Source organism: Uloborus diversus, chromosome 3 (genome assembly GCF_026930045.1).
Source record: "Uloborus diversus isolate 005 chromosome 3, Udiv.v.3.1, whole genome shotgun sequence".
In the NCBI taxonomy this organism is placed as follows: domain Eukaryota; kingdom Metazoa; phylum Arthropoda; class Arachnida; order Araneae; family Uloboridae; genus Uloborus; species Uloborus diversus.
In genome coordinates this window covers 15,877,202-15,896,628 of record NC_072733.1, presented here as the reverse complement: position 1 = coordinate 15,896,628, position 19,427 = coordinate 15,877,202, and the positions used below count along the sequence as shown (strand labels likewise).

The 19,427-nt window shown below is 34.8% G+C and overlaps 1 protein-coding gene across 1 annotated transcript in view; it reads right to left on the bottom strand.

Moving 5' to 3' along the window:
• Positions 1–19,427, bottom strand: part of LOC129218236 (protein jagged-1-like) — a 140,314-nt gene that overhangs the window by 67,590 nt on the left and 53,297 nt on the right. Inside the window, exon 2 of the mRNA XM_054852461.1 lies at positions 850–904. Coding sequence (XP_054708436.1) covers positions 850–904 — 55 coding nt within the window. The remainder of the gene's footprint in view (positions 1–849; positions 905–19,427) is intronic.

The following is a 19,427-nucleotide window of genomic DNA, read 5'->3' as shown; positions in this document are numbered from 1 at the left end:
CTCCCCCCCCCCCAAAAGAATACCCCTCTAAACAAACTCGCCTAAAAATTTCAAAGGTGCAGTCTGTGCCAGGAGCCCCCATAGGTGGGCACCTCTGCTATATCTGCTATATTATACATTTTGATATCGTGGATACTTCGTGGAACCCATTCGCCTCGCCCTGCGGCACCTGAGGGTGCCACCGGAACCCACTTTGAGAACCCCTGGAACTGTGCACAGAAAGAAGAGTTTAAGCCAGTATTTCTCCCAATACAGAAGTTTCCTTTGTGTGAAGTCTGTATTATTCAGAAGTTAATTATTATTTTTTTTACTTTTGTTTAATTACTGTATAACAGCTCCTCATACAGAGTACATACAGCACTGTAACAGTTTTTTATTTTTCCTTTAAACAATTAAATAGTTAATTTTTGTTAAAAAATGTAATAACAGATTATAGCGTTATTATACAAGTATTTTATGTTACGTAAGTACATATTGCGTAACCAATTATTAGAGTAAATGACATTATTAGTTTCTTAATCGTTATTTTCTCTGTTATTTTCAAAAATCTGAAAATCCGATTACCTATGGTTCCAATTAGTTCGGATATTTGACGTTCTGAAATGCATGTCCCTTACGGTACTCTTTCCTTCAATTGCATTTAAATACACAAACTTTCAAAAATTATTGGAAAATTTTTGACTTTTAATTTGCTGAACTATATTTGCTTTGGAGTATACACGAAACATAATGTTGGGGTTATATGACCCCACCTCGCACCTTGCGGTACAAAAAATCTCCTCAACAGTTAAGAGTTACAATTACTTTTGCTAGAAAAGCAAATTCATCCCAATAATGCCAAAAACTTACCTATGCTATCAGAGTTGGTAACATCAACAGCGTCCAAGATAAAGGTGAAAGACCTCTAAAAAATGAAATATATGCTAAATTAGTTACCTTTTCATGTCTGTATGTAAAATCAATTCAAAACATATGCAGTGACATAGAAATCATAGTACACTATAATTTAAAGCAGAGTAAATGTTATTTTAAGAAAAATTTAAAGAGGGAGGGGTAATTAAAGTAATGCAGCATAAAACAGTAATTGTTTGGTTTCTAATAGTTTAAGGAAGTTATTAAATAAAAAAAGCTCTCGGTGACTTATTTTCAGTGTATCATTTATTTTTTGATGAGACTTCTAAGTCCCATTAAAAGGGGGGAAATATCAATGTCATAATGTCCCAAATAGGTTTTCAATTTATTAATGACCTTGATGATGGGACAAAATGAAAATTATGCTATGGGGTAATTGATTGTCGCCTAAATTAGATACTTAAAAAGTTAATAATTGGGGCAAAGGGCTATTACCACACTACTTGTGGTAGTTCTTGGAATTAAACAGTTGATGAGTGATGATAAGGTTACATGTGGAAGAGATTCTGAGAGTTCCGCGCGATTCAAAACAATTGTTAAGGGTCATCATTATTTGAAGATGACACTGTGAAAAAAAGTTGTTTTTTAAAGTTTGGTGATCTTACATTTTCCTCTCCAGCAGATCTACAAATGTAACTAATTTCAACTAGTTTTATTTGTCATGAGATGGGTTACTAAAATAATTTGTTTTGAACTTCATCAGAATTTAGGCGCTTCCATTTACCCCATTAATGCTGTAATCTGGGATAAATGGAAACAACTAAGTTTTTCATTCTTCCTATTTTTTTGGAAGATCACATTTTGATGTATATGACACTTTTGTGTGTATTTTACATAATTTAGTTTTGTGTGTGTATTTTACATTATTTAATCTTGTGTGTGTATATTTACATAGTTTAATTTTTTGTATGACTTTTTTCTCTGTAAATAATTTAAAATTACATTCAGTGGATTTAGCAGTTGCGTGAGACTTACGGGACACAAAGAGTACTGTTGGTAAAAACTTCTTATCCCTTTCAACACCATTTTTTTCCTTTCAAAACAAAAGATTAAGGCCTTACTAGGTTAAATAAAGTATGTAAAGTCAGTATAGATTGGCAAAAAGTTACACAAAAGTATCAGTGTAGTCACAGAAAACGAAAACCAATGGGACATGCACTTCTCCAAATTTCATGCTTATTTATCCGATAGGGTGTTTTGAAAATTCTTTGGGTCATCTGTACTCCCAGTGGGGCCGAAAGTGTTATGCTTTTAAACGGATTGTTCATAGTGCGATATTATCTACTTTTCAACCTCATGGAGAAGTAAATGAAGTGTTTCCATCTACCCCCATAGTCTCTGAGGTAAAAGGGAACGCGCTGGGGTAAAAGAAAACATGATTTCATTCCCTAAGAAACAGTCATAAAGTCAAATTTTTTATACCCAATTACTCTCAGTCTTGGAAACAATGTACAAAATTTTGTGTCACAATTCATCCAAAAGAAAGGGAAATATCTAAAGTTGACAGGGCCGGATTTGGAAGTGTGGAGACCCCTAATCAGGGTTCGAAAAAATCATTTTCGGAAATATCCGATACATTGATATATATCCGATTTTTATTGATATATATATATGTATATATCCGATATTTTCGACCCGTGAAAGTTAGGATATTTTGTAAAAATTTTACTGTGGGGGCCCTTTTTTTGTGGAGGCCCCGGAGCAGTAGCCCCGCCTGCCCTCCCCTAAATCCGGCCCTGAAAGTTGAAGCATTAAAACTCTTGTTTTCTTTTACCCAAATTTTAAAACTTGCCAAAACACCCGCTCATGGTAAACTGGTCAAAAAAAAAAAAAAAACTACTTGGGTACAAGCTTTTTCTGTGTAACTGGATTAATTATGCAGAAAATAAGCTTCTTCTCGTCCCTCTTGAACTCAAAACGTAAATTGGTGATAGATAATATTCCCAATTTACTTACCTGTGCAAGGTTTATAACAAGATCCCCAATGTTTTTTCTATTAAAAAAAGTACCTTTAACAACCGTATTTTATAGACTTACGTCCAGCTGTGGAAAAATTGAGGTGTTTTTCGGCTGCTTACTTACGGACTGATTCCAATATAAAGCTGTCAGTTTATTTCGTAAAGGTGAAAAAAAGATGAAAAGTACCTTTGTGCTGAAAAATAAAAGATAAGTATACAATGCTAAAACGCACAAATTTGCAAAAAAAAAAAAAATGCAGACATGTGTTTCGGGGTGACAGGGAACTACGTCACGGTCTGAGTGACGTCACGCACTCATATGCGCTGTTTGCTTTGATGAATCTTCAGCGTGCGGAATTATTTATAGGCGGGGACTTAAAATTTTTCAACAGAAATTTTTACCCACATTCGCCTTGCCTCTATTTTTACCTCCTTATCCTCTAAAATGCATATTTGTAAAATTATATTATTATGTACTGGTATAATGATCTCTGAAACTCGATGGGAGGTCACGGGGGGTCACTTTGACCTTCCAAAAATTATCATCATTCGGAAAAAATTTCTGACGATTCGGCAAAATTATCATCATTCAGCAACATTTGGAGTTCCATCCGGCAAATTGAGAATTACCACCCTCCCAAAAATTTAAGTTCGGGGCACGTCTCCTCTGAAACGCCGAACGGTGAGGTCGTTTTTATTGACCAAAGAGTCGACTCTCACTGCCGTATCTGATAAGAAAACAATCCTCAAGCTGGGAAAATTTTCACCTTCTCCTTAGCAGGTGAAAAGAGAAAGCCCCCCCCCCCCGCATGTTTCCCGCTTTGAACCGGTTTCTACATTTCCTTTGTTGTAAAAGCGCTCATAATGTACTAAAAAGTTACATCTGCATAATTTCAGTTTTATACGAATTTGTCATTGTTAATGAAAGATTTTTACGTTTCAAATTCTACAATAGATCCGGTCGAGAATAAATTTGGAACCTAATATGAGGCAGTGAGAAGCAAAGGGATGTAATGACAAAATTAAAAATTTTGATATAACCAGTACAAATGGTAGGTAAACCTCTCCTCTGTCTTGGGGCAAGAAATAGTACTAGTAGCCCTGGTAGGTGATATTATACAGCATGATTTAGAAGAAAAAAATTCAATGAAAACCTAGCTAGGACGTTATCTTTAAACGCGTTTTGCTCAAAAGTTGAAAATGTCCACTCACATCCCACTGCTTCATATGATCTTTTTAAAATTGATTTGACGATTTTTAATCGAAATACAAAAATAGCGGAAAAGAAAAGAGATGCACAATATTTCGGAATTGACTGGTCAAAACGAGACAATCCGGTCGGCGTGTTTCTTATATATATATATATATATATATATATATATATATATTTAATGAATGTAGTGGAAAAGTATATGAAGAAATGTTAAAAGTGCAGTCTCAAAAACTGCCGTACTCTGTGCTTGTGTGACACGCCCCCCCCCCCTTCTACAGCCCCATCCAAATGAATAAATCGACTTTTCTGATACACGAATTCGAGTGAATCCTGAGTAAATCAATCAAGGAGACTTATTTGAGCATTCTGTTGACATAAAAATGACGGTTTCTATAAAGAGAGATTAGCTAAATCCAGAATACGTTTACAGTTTGTTGTAATTTCGGGTTCTCGAGTTTAGCACGTTTATTGCATCTGCACCGAACACAGCTGACTTTTGGGGCGTTACAGATTATGACAGATAGAGCCCGTGTAAAATGAGCGACCAAGGGGTGTTGCATCGTCAGATGGAAGTGTTTTATGCCAAACACGCGTCATAATTATCAACCGATTATTCACCCATAATGGGGAGGGGAAAAACGTTTAAATTTACTGTCGGAAGGGAGTTGGTGTCAAAGGTGAGGAAAAATAATTTTCAATCCTCCAACATAGCGGCAAGGGCAGGTGAGAATTACAAATATCGTAATTAAATTCAGGGATTCGGAAATATTTGATATTGATGATCATGTGCCTAGTTTTATGGAGGTATACCTGGGTAAATTATACACCAGGAGGGATTAGAGGGATTTGGAAAGAGAAAGTAGTGTTAGCACACAGGTTGAGATTAATTTATCAAATTCAGCAGAAAACTCGGAACACTTTCACCTTCCGATCATCTATCCCATTAATTTCTTCTATCAGCGAGGTGTGTGTGTCTTTGTGTGTGGTTAAAATATGAATTTCAATACCTTTAAATTGTAAAATCGATATTTTATTTATCGCAGCACTGTCAAAAATGAAACGCTCAATTTTGACGATTCGGCAATCCTCGAGCACTATTTCGTTATTTTCTACGATCCTTTCGTCACCGAATCACGTGATATTTGACGAAACCAAAAATCTCAAATTTTTCACGAAATAATTTCGTCCCGATTTCGTCACACTGCAGTGCATTCTGGGAGTTTTCGTTTCAGTCTTGTACTTGCTCGTTAAAATATTTTACGGCAGTTATTCTAAAGGATTCATAAAGAAATTTAGCATTTATTAAAATTTGTATGTGCAATGTGCCTTCTTTTATGTATTTGTTACATTTTTGTTCAGTGTTGTGTTTATTGTTGGATTTAAAACACATTAAAATTGAAAACGACCTGTTCGATTTGGTTTAGAATTCTGTATACACTAACTTTGAGTCACCTCCACGTTAGGCTTAACTAGCGTTACTTTTTATTTGCAAATGAAAATGTGTGTTTGTTGAAATTTGTTTCCGAAAACGTACTTCCTTTATTTCCCCCCGTTAGACAATTGACAAAGATGATCAAAGCATTTTTACGAATTTAAACTTACATAAAAAATTCCACCGTCGCTACAGCAACGCAGATAATAAATACAGCGCCTTGATAAATAGCATAGAACTTTGAAGCTTTTAATTTCAACGTTGAATATGTTTCATGGTTATGTGTTTTCATTCTTCTTCATGAATTTTACTAATATAATTCTGGTGAACGAAGTGTTTTTGTTTAATAATTCAAAATTTTTTTCCTCTGCAATTTTTATTTTCCTAAAAAAATATTCCATCCCCCCACCCCCTCTCTAAGTATTGGTATTTTTTTCTTCTTCTACTCTACATGTAATATTTTATTCAATACAATAATAATTTATACAGTAGCTCTCTCACAAAAGTGTACGTAACACTTATCATTTTCAATGAAATATTGCTCTACCCATTAGGTAAGATTAATATTTTGAAATGGGTAAACAATAGATCTTTTATAGTTAATTCTTAACAAAACTACATGAAATATTTTAATAGCAAAATGAAACATGATTTTGAAGAAATTAATAATCAGAAAGTATTAAGAACTTTTTCTCACAAAAGTGTTCATAAAAATATTTTTTAATAATTGCTTAGCAACCTTTTAAACAAGCCCACAAAAATCGAGGAAAAAAAGCGCTTAGTGCAATTAAAAATAAATGCAAACTGGCTATCAGCTTACGGTTCGGAAATGATACCCCCCCCCCTTTTTTTTTGTTAGGCTCGTTGACCGGACTTATTAAAGTCGCACCCCATGTTGTTTATGTAATGTCATCCCCTTCTGCAGGTGTCTCTTGTTTATGTTGTATCAATACTTCACTATTTGTTGAGTCTGTTTCTTTTTTTCTTTTGAATGGTTTTACTTGCAAAATAAAACATGAAATAAAGTAAGTATTAATTTAAAACAAAGCATTTTAAGTTACAAAGAAAACATTAATTTCTATAAAGAACTATATCTTTGTGCTTTGCAGCTAAATATTTTCAATAATTTTTCAATTTATCCCAAAAATAAAATAAGTTATTGAAGGTAACCTTGATTTAAAAAAAAAAAAGATAAGTTAGCAGCATGTTTGAAAATAATAACAATTATAAAGCGTTCTTTGTTCTTTATTTTTACATTTAGTACGCTAAATTCTATGTTAATTTGTGTTACCTGATTTGTGATAATTATGAATTTTTCCATTATACATAGTTTCTACAGCTGAAATAAATACAGCATTAATTATATTGCCATATTTGCTGCCTCAAGGAATTATCAGCAAAATAAAGGGAATTCTCTTCAGAAGAATTTCATAGATGAACTACTAGTAAGTCCAAATTTAAGTTAGAGTAATGGTTTTTGCTGCAGACAAAGTAAAATGTCTATGTAAAATTTCAATTGAAAAATTGAAAGGAAAATAAAAAGTATATGATAAAAACTAGTAAACTTTTCTCGATACGCTAGTCACTATTTTCATTACATACCTTTGAATCTCTTACTTGCAATTCTGTCTTGGCGTTGGCCATGGTTGCATTAATGCTTATGGAGCTATCTTAGTAAATCAGTAAAGTTCTAATCAATTATGTTATATAAAGGTACCTAATTTCCCCTGAAGTTCCAGACAGGTAAATATGAATTATGTACCAAAGTACTTCAAAGTATAAAGTATGTACTGCATGCAATAATACATTTCCTGTATTAAACATAAATTTTGCCAAACAAGCATTCTACATAGAAGCAAAATTAATAAGACAAATAATCGATTAAAAAAAGAAAAAGGTAAGCTTTTTTTCAAGATTATCTAATTTCATTTTCTGTATCTAATTTTCGAACAAAGATATACAAACTTAAAGCTGTACATTTTATTGCACTATTTCTTTAAAATTTATGTTATTAGTTTAAAAAAAAATCTTTTTTTCTTTTTCTGGAATTTTTTATGCGATGCAATGAAGAAGTAAATCCCCAGCAATTTTCTCTTGAGCAAATATTGATGTAACTCTGCATAAAAGTAACCTATGTCTCATTCTTCCAGAACCCAATGTCTGCTGAAGAAGTAGCACTTCTATATTCCCAGTAGGACTGGACGATGTAGGAATTTTTACATCGTGATGCATCGCCAAACTTACATCGCGAGTAGTTGAAGCAGTTTGAATTATTCTTCCCGCTATAGGTGGCAAACCCCCGATTAGGGGAGTTTTCCTTGCAAAAATCGAAGCTTTTGTCAGAATTTTCCCAAATTTGGCACGAAAACTACCCTATGGGAATTCACAAACATCAAAGGACAAATGTACCAAACTTGGAATAGATCCGACAAAAACCCACGCGGGGGATTCCCCATGCATAGCGGGACTAAAATGGGGGAACTCTCGAGCATCAAAGGAATTCTGTGCCAAATTGTTAAAAGATCTTATAAAAACTGGTTTTTGAAAAAAAAAAGACCCCAATAGCTGGACGAAAACTCCCCAATGAGAATTCCTGAGCATCAAAGAAGTTCTGTGCCAAATTCAGAAAAGATCCCACAAAAACTTGCTTTTTATAAGGAGAACCCCAATGGGGTTGCCCCCCCCCCATAGAGGAAGGAAAACTAATCTGCTTGAATTCCCGAGCATCAAACGACCTCTGTGCCAAATTTAGAAGAAATCCGACAGAAATTGGTTTTTATAAGAATAACCCCAATGAGGGGTTGCCCCCCCCCCCTAGAAGAACGAAAATTATCCTGCTTGAATTCCCGAGCATTAAAAGACCTCTGTGTAAAATTTGGAAAAGATTCGACAAAAACGTGGTTTTTATAAGAAGCACCCCCAATGGGGTTCCCTCCCCCCCACAATAGAGGGACGATAACTACTTTTTGAATTCCCGAGCATCAAACGACCTCTGTGCCAAATTTAGAAGAAATCCGTCAGAACTTGGTTTTTGTAAGGAGAAACCCCATGTGTGTTTCCCCCCCCCCCCAATGGAGGGACTAAAACCATTGTGTGTGCATTCCCGAGCATCAAAGGACCTCTGTGCCAAATTTGGAAAAATCAGACAAAAACTTGGCTTTTATAAGGAGATTCCCCTATGAGGGTTGTTCCCCCCCCCCCCCATAGCGGGAAGGAAACTGCTCAATGAGTATTCCTGAGCATCAAGAATGAACCTCTGTGCCAAATATGGAAAAGATCCGGCAAAAAATAGATTTTTTGCAGGAAAATCCCCCTTATGGGGTTTTAGTTAGATACCACGGGGAGTTTATGAGACCGGACTAACATGCGGGTTTCCGTTTTTTTTTTTTGCTTGGATAAAAAAAAAAGCTTGGATGTAAGCAAACTTGTGGCGCACACTGATCTATCGGTTTAGAGGTTTTTATTCTAAACCGGTGTAATGATGTAGGGTGCACTGTACATCGGTATTTTACGATGCATCGATGCATCGTAAAGCCCTAATTCCCAGATATCATTTCACATTGTTCTTTAACTTGAATTTGCAATAATTATTTTTAGATTTTAAAGAAACTGTCTGCTTGTATTTTTACATTAATAAAAAAAAATTTAACATCTTTTATGGTCTCTTTTTTCAACAAATACTTGCCTTTTGCTTTAGGCGGAGGGGGGGGGGAGTGCAGGCCAGTCATTTCGATTTTTTTTTCCAATTGTGGAAAAAGGTGTACACTCTTCAAAATTTTTATAGAGAACCAACTAAAAACACGGCCTTTCGTACGTAAAGAATAAAAGTTCAAAAATCAAAGGGGGGGGGGAATGTCAACCCCCATAAATGACCCCCCCCCCCCGTAAATGACGGGCCTGTGAGTGTGACTATGCGCATCAAAGTGGGAAATTATGGTGGTAAGATTCTGAAGTAAAGATTTGACTAAATCTTATAAGATACAGTCGAACCTCGTTAAAACGAACTTTAATGGATCATTAAAATCGATTACTCTTAACAGAATTCGTCTTATCCGAAAAACAAAAAACAATGGGACAGAGAATACAAAAAAGTCCGTTTAGAAGTAATTCTTTTTAAGCGTGTTCGAATTAACGAGGTTCGTCAGTATCGTCAAAAAAAAAAAAAAAAAAGAAAGAAAGAAAGAAAGAAAACTAATCAGCTCAAAAAAGAAAAAAGAAAAATAAAAGAAATAAACTCAAAAAATTACGAAATTAACATGCTCAAATATGACGAAATTAATTTGACGAAACTAATTCTCTCAAAACTACGAAAATGATTGTCGATTTGACGAAACTAGAATGAAGAAATATTTCGTTACATTTGACGAAATTCGCATCTTCAAACCAGAGACGAAAGCAGTTTCCTCAATTTGACGAAATGTTCGCTCGGAGCATATCCCTGGAAGCGATTTCGTCAGAAACGAAGAAATTTTCGTCGAATATGAAAGTCCATTTCTGAGAGTGAGCTTATAAAATGTCGCATACTTTCTAATGTTGTTCTTTATAACTTGAAAAGTATATTTCCTATCAAAGAGAATGAGATAGCATTAGTGGTATTGAAAATCAAAGTTATATGAAGTACCTTTTCTTAATTTTCAGATCAAATTTTCTATTTATTTTCATGCAACAATTTTTGTGGGAAAAAATGGTTAAAAGTGACCAAAATTCATCGTTATTCAAAGTGTTAAAACAATGTTATTTTATCAAGTTAAGCTACAAAATAGAAATAAGAATTACTATCTATACACTGCTTCAGTCAAATGGATGCACAATGAACGTATTTTTCTTGAAGACCAATAAACCAATGTGTGCTGCTCACAACATTAGAATTTCTTGGTACTATAGTCTAGTCAGCATCACAAATTCCACTTTTTCAGCCAAAAACCCCAGAAGCAGATTTTTTTTCAGCAGTCTACGGCGCAGATTAAAAACCAAAAATTAGTCTGCAAGATTAATCGACATAAAATTGATCTTAAAATCTAAATCGAATCCGAGAAATGCTTTAAAATAAGATGCTATTATAATTACATGCCAGTTGTGGATTCAATCGCAGGAAATACGGTATATATTTTAGTTAGCTGAAATTTAGGAATTTATCTTTAAAAATGTTAGTGTTTTTTCTCTCCAAACTTAGAAATAGTCAGCACGCTGTTTCTGCTACCAGGCCGATAACATGCTATGCTCAATTACTGACAGCGTGGTCAATGCAACTAAAAACGGAGAATAGAAGGCAGTATGTTTTTTCAAATCACTTAGTGTAGTTTGCTTTTATATCTTCAAACACTTAGAGACATTGTGTCCTGTATATAAGCCATCATTAACAGAATGCGTACTCGTGGAAGAAGCAAATGAATCTGAAGCTGATACATTATGCCATTGAATTATAAGTTGATACTAACATAGAAACGATGGTGATACAACCAATTATATTGTGAAAGAAGAGGCGTCTCGATTCCGAGACATTAAATGATGTTTCTTTATGCAACGTAGGCAGCGTTGATTATATTTTTTAATTGCGGTTATAGATTCTTTGTATGTAGGCGAATGCTCAATTTTAATGGTGTATACATTAATGAGTGTGTATGAGAAATAATTCACAGCAAACACACTCAGGAACATTGAAAATAGCGCCCCAAGAAAGAAACATCGGAATTAAAGTGAAATTTAATATACAGAATAATATAGGCAAGAGATACACTTGATCCCAAAATCAAGACAATTAAACAAATACAGGCAAAGAAATGAGATAAAAACAGTGCTACTTCAATAGCGCGTTAGACCCCCCCCCCTTTGCGGCAATACAAGTCGCAATACAGTCCGGCATTGTCGGATGTTGTTCTGAGGTAGATGGACCCACAAATTTTGAGCAGTCACTTCCGAATCTTGCACAGAGTAGCACGGTGGCATCTGGCGTTTCAGCTGATTCCATACATGCTCCATAAGGCACAAGTCGGGGGAGCGGGCTGGCCATGGAAGAATCTCAAAAGGACCTAAGAAGTCTTGAGCAACTCTAACTGTATGTGGACGAGCATTATCTTGCTGGAAAATAGCTCCTGGGAGATCATTTAGGAACGGTCCTAAATGTGGTTTCAGAATTTCGTAAACATAACGCTGGGCCGTTAAGGTTCTACGTACCACAACTAGAGTAGACCGGCTATCACAAGTTATGGGCCCCCCAGACCATTATACCCGCGGTTCGATCAGTGTGTCGTGCGATAGGATAGGTGGAATGGTACCCTTCTCCAGGGCATCTCTACATTCGTGCGCGGTAATCATCTTACCCCAAAACGAACCGGGATTCATCACTGAACACCACCTTTTGCCAGTCAATGACATTCTACATCGCTCTGGCTTCGCATCATTGTAGACGAAGATGCCTATGATTTGGTGTTAAAGGGAGTACACGAAAAGGACGCTTGGACTGCAGATTCACTTCCGCTAGACGTCTAGAAATGGTTCGTGGAACAACTGCTACCCTTGCGCCTGCTTGTATGGTGGAACGAGTCACTGTGGGATCTACGAGTGCTTGCCGGACGATCCTTCGATCATCTCTCCTCGTCGTCGTCCAGGTCGCTCCGGATCCGTTTTTTCGCACGTAAGAACCATTTCGTGTCCACTGCCTCCAAGAGTTTCTAACGGAACACTGCGAACGATCTACCTAGGTTGCAACACGTCTCGTATAGATCAGGCCGCAATTTTCATTCCGATGATCAAACCTCTCTCAAACTCGCTTAACTGTGAGGAACGTTTTCTAACTCGCCTACCTGACATCCTTCACTCATTAAGGTTCTGCAACAATCGGGATGTAATCGTAACATTTATAAATCTTACATTATCCACTGGTTTATATAGTACCTATTGCACCAATACTGTGGGTAAACGGTCATGCGCATTGACACCAAACTTGGATCATTTGCATATCAGATGTAACCCTTCTTATATGCAAAGTTTCGCGATTGTACCTTTCTTCTATCTTGGGGCGCTATTTTCAATATTCCTGAGTGTATATATGTGAATAGTTTTATAATCGTCTCGGCCTTTCCAATTTATGTACTCGCTGTATCAAAAAACAGGGTTGGTTGATTTAATAAAGCTACTTGAACTCTTTCATTTGATGAAATCATAAACAAACACGTGAACATGTCAGATATATTTATAAGCACTCCATTCAGATTCAGCCCATTCTTAACTTACTTGCGCATGGTTTCAGAATAAAGTTAGAATGTAGAATAGATTGTAAATACACGATGCTAAACAGCAGCAGTAAAAAATTTTCAAGAATAACCCACATTGTTAGTGCAAAATATAAACAAGAAGGCCAAATTTGAGGCAGGTTTGAGGCAAGTTTGAAGCAAGTTTAGTTTTGATGTGCTATGAAATACCATAGGGACGGTCCATAAATGTCATTTTTTCAGCATATTTGAGCCCCTCTCCCCCCTTTTTCACAATGTGTCATACTTCCCCCCTTGTCACGATATTTTTCCTCGACATATTCTTATGAAAACTTTGTGGTCACACTTCTTGTTACCCCCCCCTCCCCCCGTCAAAACTTGACATTTCACGAATCTCCTCCCCATCAAAACGTGACATTTTTGGACAGCCCAATAATAGAATGTCGAATTATATCAAAAAATGATCTATTGTAGTAAATATACGAAAAACGCAGGGTTGTAGTCAGGGCCACAGAGTCGGAGTCAATCTCGGATTTATTTGGGGGTAAAGGATTCGGAGTCTGTCATTCACCTTCAGAGTCCGCAACTCTGCCTTGTGCTTCGGAGTCGGAGTAGAACTTTCCCGGAGATGAGCAGTTTCCTTCCGACTCCGCAGCCCTAGTTAAAATTTGTTTCATTCAATGTAACAAGGTAGCAATTTATGCATGAAAAGCTTTAGATTTGATTCATTCTATATACTTTTACTACTTCCGAAGCTGTTTACACTAGTTCAAAAAGAAATAAATGACGCGATAACCAATACAATGTTAAAGCTTTCTGTGAAATAAAAACAAGCAATTTGGATCACCACATCGCTTTTGTAAAACGAACCGAACCTAATTCGCAAAAAGAAAATATTCTCGAGATATAATACCTGTGGTCATGAACGACTTGTTTAAAATTTATCTATTCTATCGTTCATAGGCGCTGGTGCACCAAAAAAAAGTGGGGAATCAAAAGAAGTGTGGGGGTCAGGGGACGTTATCCCTGAAGTTTTTTTTTTTTTTTTTTTTTTTAAAATTGGGCAAATTAAAATAGGTTTTTAATATCACTGATTGAGAAACTGATGTGGCATCAAAATCGGGACGGATGGCCACCGTAGACTTTCAACTTCCATTTCAAAGTTCTATTCTTATGAAATAAGCCAAATCCACTTTTTTTTAGAATTTTTAGTTTTTACTTTGGTGAAATTAATTAATCCACCCAATAAAAAAATATTTTTTCAATCGATTATTAATTTTCGACTCTAAAAAATTAGGGGGCAAGGCCCCTTTACTTTTGTAAGTAAGGGGCCAACTGCCCCTGCCCCCCCCCCCCCCCCGTACGAACCGCCTGTGCTATGACTTTCTTTTTTTATTAAGATGAGCTATTCAACAGTCTCCTGTGGATTGGTGCAAAAGTTTTTACTTGGGTGCATGTTAAGAAGGGATAGCTTGACCATCTACTACATGAAGAGCTTTAACTGCAATCGACTGACTACGACAACGCATTGAAACTTGCCGGCATGAAGAAAAACTCTCAACTCTGATACTAAGTAAAAACTGCACTGTGATTTTTTTTATAGAAAAATAAAAACCATTACAAATAATACATTCTTCATTTTCTACATATATAATTATCTACTGCTGTCATACGATAAATAAGACTAAAATATTCAGCCATTATATAACACTAGCTATTTGCACGGTCTACCTCGAAAATTAAAGTTGCTTCAATTGGCGCATGTTCATCAATCAGGTTTAGTTAAAATACAAAGAGTGGAAAACTTCCTGTCAACGTGTTGAAATGAGCAGTTTTATGACTCAAAATTTCTATTTTCACCTTTTTGGAATTTTTTTAATTCTAAAAATTCAGTTATTGTTGAATGTTAATAGATGTAAACATTACATTTCACGAATTTTCTGGCGAAAATCCGCCTATGTGTATTCCTGGGCATCATAGGACTTCTGTGCCAAATTTGGCAAAGATCCGCCGTAAACTGGATTTGTGTGATTAACATACACACCCACAGACATACATCACATCCATTTCAGATTGTATCATAAAATAAGCAGAATATTTTCTATTGATTTCTTGATAACTCATTGGTTATTTAATTAAAATGTTTAGCATGTACGAATATTGCAGCAGGAGAATTTTGAAAATTAATACGGACGTTTTCCCAAGATTCTATTCTCAATTGCATTTACGTTTTTAAAAAATGTGATTTTAATGTTTAAAATAAATAAATACTTTATGCAAAACTATAATTGTTAGAAACATTAGGAATATATACATATATATATATATATATATATATATATATATATATATAGACATACATATATATATATATATATATACGTACATAGAACATAAAATTTCAAAACAAGAACGTTTTAAAGGTGTAATACAAATGCTTCAAATAAGAATTTCATACCTCAGAAACAGATTCAAAATTCGTAGTTTTAATTTGATGACTTTTACTGAAAAAGTCGGCTAAAATCTGAACTTGAAACAACCGGACGCCTAACATTTCCGTGACCAGGAGGGTAAAAAATTGGCTCCATCGTTAACATCCACAACCCTCCATTAAACGCCCTCAAAAGGGACGTAATTGAATAAGCGCCTTTCAACCAACTGAGGGTGTCGAAGAATCGTGAAATAATTTGTTGCAATAGAAAAGGTGTGACTAAAATTGAATCAGTCTACTAATACGTAGCCGATATGTCAGTCACGTTATGTAACACACGAATTGATTTTACTTAGGTGAAAAATAATTAATTTAAATGTAGAACTCAAGATAAAAATAGAAAAAATAAAGGAAAGATTATATGAATTATACAGATCATTAGACATACGTTTCTGGCTCAGTAGCTGAAAGCGCGTTAATTAAACTTGTTGTTAAGAGTTAATATTTTGAGCAGGGATGAGTAACAGACTAAAATACAGATAATAGCTAATAAAAGTTTTTATTACATATTATCCTACCTTTTCTTCTTCTAAAAATACCACTCGTACAGCAAAGCGCAATGCATATTCATCTACAAACTACGATAAACTAACAACATGTAATGAGAAATGAATGATGATAATTAAATTTTAAAAACATACAGACGTCTGTCATATTGCTGAGGAACGTTTCTTTTCTTTTTTATTTTTAAGTTAATATTTAAAATAAAATGATTGAATTAAAATTTAAAACATCAAATTCATTGAAAAGCAGTGGGTATACATTATTATTCCAAAAAAAAAAAAAAAAAAAAAAACAGAAGCACAGCAGTGTTTAGCACTGCAATCGACTAAACATTAGTGACAAGGCACTAGTAACAAGGTGAAGTAGAAGAAGTGCACTAGTAACAAGTTTTCAGCACTAAATGTAAAGATCGATGACCTAAAATCAATTTAGACGTACGAAAACGAAATGCCCTGACAGTTCTCATTGAAATTAAATCACTTACCGCCCTCGTACTTTTTCAGGATCTATCAAAACCAGTTTCGACTTCGGATAGCAAAAAAAAAAAACAAAGGAAAAGAGAAAGTCAAAGCGAAGCATCAAGTGAGTTTGCCAAGATCTCCCACGTAGAGAGAAATCTTGACAGAATTTATCCCATAGCACAGCTTTGTAGATTTATCTATAAAACGATTCAGACATGCCACTTAAGAAGCATATGCTACAACTTGGGTAATCCCAAGATAACTGCCAGTCACTGAAAATATATGCTGTAATAGAGACAGATGGAGTCATTCTTGTATGTAGAAAGTATTATCTTTTCAACAACTGACAGCTCCGGGCACGTGGTTTATGTCTCTCACAACAGAGAAGAATAAACTGAAGAAGATTCAGAACATGTTATAATCTGGCTTTGAGTGCGAATCTTTTGTTGAGACCTGTTGTATTGCTCAACAGCTCAATTCTTCATTCTGATGTAGAAAGTAATCAATCGGAACGGCATTAAAATAAAATATAACTTTTGCTTGTGATCTCAATAGAAAGGATTTTTTTTTCTTCTTTTCTGCAAAAATAAATGCGCCTTATGATGGAAGTTTAGTTTGTTATCGCTTTAAAAACAGAGAGTTCACTATAACATATGTTTAATTTCTATCATTTATCATACTATAAAAAAGACAGGAAGGAGGGAAAACAGGACTGCCGAGAAGTCATGCCAGCCTAGTCAGAAACTAGGGGCCCTGGTTGGAATCGGTGTACTTTATGTTTTATATGTGTTATGGGGGGGGGGGGGGGGCTCGGTGACCAAACTGGCACAGGGACCCTCCTTGGCTTTCGGCTGCAGCGGTGTCGGAGGGAAAATGACCAACACCGACTGCAGGAGTTTTAGAGTCTTCGAATCCTACTCCTTCACCTCAAAATCATTCCATTCCCACTCTATAGCCCATGAAGAGTTGAGGACTTGGTGGAGAAATGACCAACTCCGACTCTTGGAATTTTAAAACCATCCACTCCCGATTTCGACTCCCTCACCCCAAAATACTATTTAATAAACTGCATTATTTAATAGTTGTCCAAAACGAAAAATGAATCATTGAGGTCAAAATGCCAAACATTTTTTTCAGAGTAAGACTCATTTGTTGACTTTATTCAAATATAAATAGAACAATTGAAAACTTTCCTATTAGCGAAAGATTATTTTTTTATCAACGGTGACTTAGTAACTATAAAATTTAGAATGCATAAGATAATCTTTAAACAAAAATACATTTATAAAATTGAAATCACAAGGATGACGACTCTTTTTGATTGATGCTCTTAAAGTTTTGTAACAATTGTAAACATTAAAATTATTTAAAAAAAAATAAAATATGAAATACTACAACAGTAAAAATACTTTTGATTCAAAAATACTTTCTCTTAATACTAATGAATATTCGCAAATGTTTTCTAATGGTCAAAACTTTCTTCCGCACCTCCTCGACCTTTTAGATCATACTACGTACGTATGAGTTTTCAACTTACTAGTTCATAATGTTTTTGAGTGACGCAAGTTTACACGTATGAAGACATCACACGAGAACTTGCGATAATTAACTGAGGAGGAGTCCAAAATGGATATTTCAGTCATCTATATGTTCTTAGGTACATATGCATGTACAGATGTGCCGAAAAAACTAGTGAACTTGAAATTGGGTGATCGTTAAATAGAAATTTAGGTCGAAATCTGATTTTTTTTTGTGCTTACAATACCCTATTCGTAGAAAGGAAGAAAAGTGAAATGAATAAATGATCTTTTAAATACCTGACAATCTTAATCTATTTCCGTTTGATTTTTTTTTCTTTTTGCCATCGACTATTTGGAGAAAAACAATCGGCCATCTTTGAACAATCGGCATCGGCCAAAAAATGCCATCGCTTGAACCCTAATAGTAAGCTTCACCACTAATTGATGTCATAGCAACACTCACCATCAAATAAGTTAAATTGATGATTTTGTGAGAGAAAGAAAAGTTCATGACTCCAAAGTAAATATGTTCTTCATTTTCATTTCATTTTTTATCTTTGTATTTGTAAAACTAATCAACCGAATTTTATTTTGTTATAAAAGAGAAATACCTGAAATGTTTTGGTTATGAGAAAATAATGATAGTGCATCTAGATTGACCACTATTTTGGTTTTTCTTAAACCACGTGGTGATTGTACATTGGGGACAACCAAACATATTGTACCTTAGAACATGTCCCAAGGTACAACATATGCATGGTTCTTAAAAATTAAGATATGTTAGGAACATGGAAAAAAGTTCTAATCTGATGTAGTCTTTTAAACACATTTAATGTTAAAATACAGGGTGTCCGAAAAGTCCTTGACACATTTAAAAAATTCATAGAAAATCAACAAATTGTCGTATGAATTTGCGGTTTGCGCCATAATACTTCACAGGTTCAGGAGTTTTTATGACATCCAAAGAAAAAAATGAAAAGGGGAAAAAAGAAGAAGAAAAAAGGCATTTCGCAGTCAGGGTTTCAGTATATGCTATGGTTGTAATTCTTCGTTTAGTAATTTTCATTCCTTTTTGAGTTTTCCTATGTCAACAAAAACGATTTAAGAGTAACTTTTAAATCGTTTTTGTTGACATGGAAAAACGCAAAAAGGAATGAAAATTACTAAAAGAAGAATGTCAACAAAAACGATTTAAAAGAACTTTTAAATCGTTTTTGTTGACATGGGAAAACGCAAAAAGAAATGAAAATTACTAAAAGAAGAATGTCAACAAAAACGATTTAAAAGAACTTTTAAATCGTTTTTGTTGACAAGGGAAAACGCAAAAAGGAATGAAAATTACTAAACGAAGAATTACAAGCATAGCATATACTGACACCCTGCCTGCGAAATGCATTTTTTCTTCTTTTTTTCCCCTTTTCATTTTTTTTTCCGATGTCATAAAAACTCTTGAACCTGTGAAGTACTATGGAGCAAACCACAAATTCATACGACAATTTTTAGTTTTCTGTGATTTTTTTAAATGTGTCAAGGACTTTTCGGACACCCTGTATAATTCATTATTCATGATTTAATTCATTACCATGAAAAAAAATCATTTTTTCTTTTTTGGTGCAAAATTGGTTCAAATATATGGATGTTTCCTGCATCACGAGTTTTCTATGGTACAACAGGATGTGTCCCAAGGTACAATAGGATGTTGTACCTTGGGACAGTTTGGAACTC